Source organism: Neopelma chrysocephalum, unplaced genomic scaffold, assembly GCF_003984885.1.
Source record: "Neopelma chrysocephalum unplaced genomic scaffold, ASM398488v2 Primary Assembly neopelma1_96944, whole genome shotgun sequence".
NCBI lineage: Eukaryota > Metazoa > Chordata > Aves > Passeriformes > Pipridae > Neopelma > Neopelma chrysocephalum.
In genome coordinates, this window is record NW_020925587.1 from 1,564 (window position 1) to 5,718 (window position 4,155).

At 65.1% G+C, this 4,155-nt stretch overlaps 1 protein-coding gene across 1 annotated transcript in view; it reads left to right on the forward strand.

Moving 5' to 3' along the window:
* The window catches only part of LOC113960954 (vacuolar protein sorting-associated protein 16 homolog), a gene marked incomplete at both ends in the record, with an annotated part of 5,608 nt that extends 1,558 nt beyond the window's left edge, over window positions 1–4,050 (forward strand). Inside the window, 8 exons of the mRNA XM_027670918.1 lie at window positions 195–310; window positions 800–922; window positions 1,391–1,446; window positions 1,997–2,086; window positions 2,477–2,571; window positions 2,861–2,937; window positions 3,684–3,815; window positions 3,896–4,050. Of these exons, the coding sequence (XP_027526719.1) occupies window positions 195–310; window positions 800–922; window positions 1,391–1,446; window positions 1,997–2,086; window positions 2,477–2,571; window positions 2,861–2,937; window positions 3,684–3,815; window positions 3,896–4,050 (844 nt within the window). The remainder of the gene's footprint in view (window positions 1–194; window positions 311–799; window positions 923–1,390; window positions 1,447–1,996; window positions 2,087–2,476; window positions 2,572–2,860; window positions 2,938–3,683; window positions 3,816–3,895) is intronic.
* Window positions 4,051–4,155: the final 105 nt, after the last annotated feature.

The following is a 4,155-nucleotide window of genomic DNA, read 5'->3' on the forward strand; positions in this document are numbered from 1 at the left end:
CCCCCCTGTGTCCCCTGTGTCCCCTGTGCCCCCCGGTGTTCCCCTGTGTCCCTTGTGTTCCCCTGTGTCCCCCTGTGTCCCCCTGTGTCCCCTGTGCCCCCTTGTGTCCCCTGTGTCCCCTGTGTCCCCCTGTGTCCCCTGTGTCCCCCTGTGCCCCCCTGTGCCCCCGTGCCTGTCTCACACTGTCCCCCCAGGGCTGCAGCAGCCCCCGGGGTGCTGGGCTGTGCTGTCCCAGGACAGGGTGACCGTGGTGCTCCTGGCTGTGGGACCGGAGCTCTTCCTGCTGGACAACACCTCCTGCTCCAGCGTGGTGAGGAAATGTGGGAATGGGGGGCTGTGGGCCCTGTCCCTGTGTCCCAGGGGGTGCTCCAGGTCCTTCCCCTGTCCCAAATGTCCCAGAGGATGTTCCCAGGTCCTTCCCCTGTCCCTGTGTCCCGGGGGATGTTCCCAGGTCCTTCCCCTGTCCCCACTGTCCCATGGGATGTTCCCAGGTCCTTCCCTGTCCCATGGGATGCTCCCAGGTCCTTTCCCTGTCCCATAGGATGCTCCCAGGTCCTTTCCCTGTCCCGTGGGATGCTCCCAGGTCCTTTCTTTGTCCCACAGGATGCTCCCAGCCCTCCACCCTCTCCCCCATCTCCTCCCTTCCGCCGTCCCATTTGTGCCCCATCCTGCCCAGAGGGGCGAGGGCTGAGTGGGAGGGAAGGGCCCCCCATCTCTCACCCTCTCCCAGCCCCTCCCACCCGGGAGGACACTCTGGGAGCCCAGGATGTGTCCCCACGTGCCCCCCTGTGCTGCCCAGACCCCCCCCGGGCTGAGCCCCTCGGCGGGGCCGTTCCTGCACATGGCTGTGTCCTTCAACCACCGGCTCCTTGCCCTGTTCTGCGACTCTGGATACATCTGGATGGGCCTGGCCACGCTCAAGGTGAGCCTGGGGGGTCACACAGGGTCCCTGGGGGTCCCCACAGGCTCAGGGCTGCAGGAGCCCATCTGTACATATATAATATATAATATTTGATTCATGTTATGTGTCAGAATTGTCTGCCTGTGGCCGTGCTGGAAGTTTGAGGAGGGAGTTCAGGAGTGTAGCAGCTCTGCATTGCTGGAGCCAGAGCAGTGGGGATGTATTTTTAATAATGAGGCAAAAAAATTAATGAGTGATTTTATGACTAAAACAAAGCCCAAATGTGAAATCTGGCATTTTTTTCTTTGCACAAGTGAAATTCTTTTCTTGCTATTGATTTCCTTCAATTGGAGTTAGAACGGGCTTGGTTTAGTTTGGTTAAAAACAAGTAAAAATTTGGGTGTCCTTCCTCTGAGTTTATCCCTGGCTCCCACCGGGGCCCTTCCCACCTGTCCAGGTGTGTTCCCTGACCCCCCCTCTCTCCCCCAGGAGAAGTTCTGCGAGTTCAACAGCACCGTCCGATCCCCCCCCAGGCAGATGGTTTGGTGAGTGGGTGGTCCCTGCCCCGCCCCTGCCCCTGGCAGTGCCCACCCGGGACCCTCCGAGCCTTTACCGGGGTCCCCTGGGCTCTGTGGGAGCCCCCAGTGTCCCCCCCCCAGCCCTGGGGGGCTGCAGGGGCCGGGGTTAATGGGTGGGGGTCCCCTCTGGGCTCTGTGGGACCCCCCGGTGTCCCCATTCAGCCCTGGGGGTTGCAGGGGCTGGGGTTAATGGGTGGGGGTCCCTTGGGCTTTGTGGGACCCCCCTGGGGCCCCCCCCCAACCCTGGGGGGCTGCAGGGGCTGGGGTTCATGGGTGGGGGTCCCCTGGGCTCTGTGGGACCCCCCGGTGTCCCCACTCAGCCCTGGGGGCTGCAGGGGCTGGGGTTACCAAGTTGGGGTCCCTTGGGCTCTGTGGGACCCCCCAGTGTCCCCCCTCAAGCCCTGGGGGGCTGCAGGGGCTGGGGTTCATGGGTGGGGGTCCCCTGGGCTCTGTGGGACCCCCTGGTGTCCCCCCAAGCCCTGGGGGGCTGCAGGGGTTAAGGGTGGGGGTCCCGCAGGTGCACGCGGCCCCGCAGCCGGCAGCGAGCCGTGGTGGTGGCCTGGGAGAGGCAGCTCATGGTGGTGGGGAATTCCTCGGAGTGCATCCGGTATCCTTTGGGAAGGGGGGCCGGGGGTGTTCCCAAAAGCCCAGCCCGAACTCCTGCCTCTGTCCCGCTCACTGCTGTCCCCGGGGGTCCCCCCAGAGCCCCCCCTATTCTGGGAGTCCCACTCCCTGTGGTGGGAGTACTGGCCCTGCCCAGGGTGGGTGGGGGCTCCCAGGCCCTTTCCCTGTCCCATGGGATGCTCCCAGTCCCCCCATTCCCTCCCAAGTCATTCCTCCTCCTGTCCCAGAGGCAGGTATTTACAGGGACACCCAGCCCCATCCTGGCAGGGAGAAGGGGAGGAAGGGACCCTCCCCTGTGGTGCCCTGAGCAGTGTGGGGGGGTTGGGGCTGCACCCGGAGCCGTGTCCCCCCCCAGCCCTTAGCGGGAGCACAGCTTTGTCCTGGATGAGGATTCCCACCTGGTGCCCGAGCTGGACGGGGTCCGGATCCTGTCCCGCACCTCCCACGAGTTCCTGCACGAGATCCCAGGTGAGATGGGATCCCTGCTGGGCACCTGGGATGTGGCTGCCCCATCCCTGGGAGTGTCCAAGACCAGGTTGGACAGGGCTTGGAGCAACCTGGGCTAGTGGGAGGTATCCTTGCCTGTGGCAGGGGTGGCACTGGGTGGGATTTGAGGTCCTTTCCCACCCACCCCATTCCACAGTCCCTCTGCCAGGGTGGTGCTGGGCACAGGGAGGTGGGAGCGGTGCCAGCAGGTGCAGGTGACACCCCTGGCCCAGGGCACCCCCTCGGGTGTGTTTGACCCCAATTCCCACAGAGGCCAGCCAGGAAATCTTCAGGATTGCCTCCATGGCCCCGGGGGCTCTGCTGCTGGAGGCACAGAAGGAGTACGAGGTACATCCCCCCTTCTGGGCTGGGATCCCGGGGGCCCATCCTGAGCTTTCTGTGTCCCCGTTCCTGGGGGTCCCCCATTTCTGGGGGTCCATGCTGAACTCTGTGTCCCCCATTCCAGGGAGTCCCCCATTCCCAAGGATCCATCCTGAGCTGTGTGTCCCCCATTCCCAGGGCTCCTTCCTGAGCATTCTGTGTCTCCTATTCCCAGGGGTCCCCCATTCCCAAGGGTCCATCCTGAGTGTTCTGTGTCCCCCATTCCAGGGAGTCCCCCATTCCCAAGGGTCCATCCTGAGCACTCCATGTCCCCCATTCCCAGGGGTCCATACTGAACTCTATGTCCCTCATTCCTGGGGGTCCCCCATTCCTGGGGGCCCATCCTGAGCCCTGTGTACCCCATTCCCAGGGCTCCATCCTGAGCTCCATGTCCCCCATTCCTGGGGGTCGATCCTGAGCTCTGTCCCCCCCATTCCTGGAGGTCCCCCATTCCTGGGGGCCCATCCTGAGCTGATCCCTGTCCCCCATTCCTGGGAGTCCATCCTGAGCCCTGTGTCCCCCATTCCTGGGGGCCCATCCTGAGCTCCGTGCCCCCCATTCCCAGGGGTCCATGCTGAACTCCGTGTCCCTCATTCCTGGGGGTCCCCCATTCCCAGGGGCCCACCCTGAGCTCCGTGTCCCCCATTCCCGGGGGCCCATCCTGAGCCCCGTGCCCCCCATTCCCGGGGGCCCCCCCTTCCCCCTCCCCGCAGAAGGAGAGCCAGAAGGCCGACGAGTACCTGCGGGAGATCCGGGAGCAGCAGCTGCTCCCCGAGGCCGTGGGCCAGTGCATCGAGGCCGCGGGCTACGAGCACGAGCCCCACACCCAGAAATCGCTGCTGAGGGTGAGCCGGGGCGAGGGGGGGAGCAGGGGGAGGCCCGAGATCCTCCCTCCCTCCCTCCCCCTTCACACCCGATCCCACAGGCAGCTTCCTTCGGGAAGTGCTTCCTCGACAAGTTCCCCCCGGAGAGCTTCGTGCGGATGTGCCAGGACCTGCGGGTCCTCAACGCCATCCGGGACTACCAGATCGGCATCCCGCTCACCTACACCCAGTATCCACGGCTCCAGGGGATGGGGGGGCCAGCCAGGGGGGGATCGGGGCCGGGGGGGCCTCTCCAGGGGGGATGGAGCCCCTCGGTGCCGGGGCTGCAGGGCTGGGACACTCCTGGGAATCATGGAAGGGT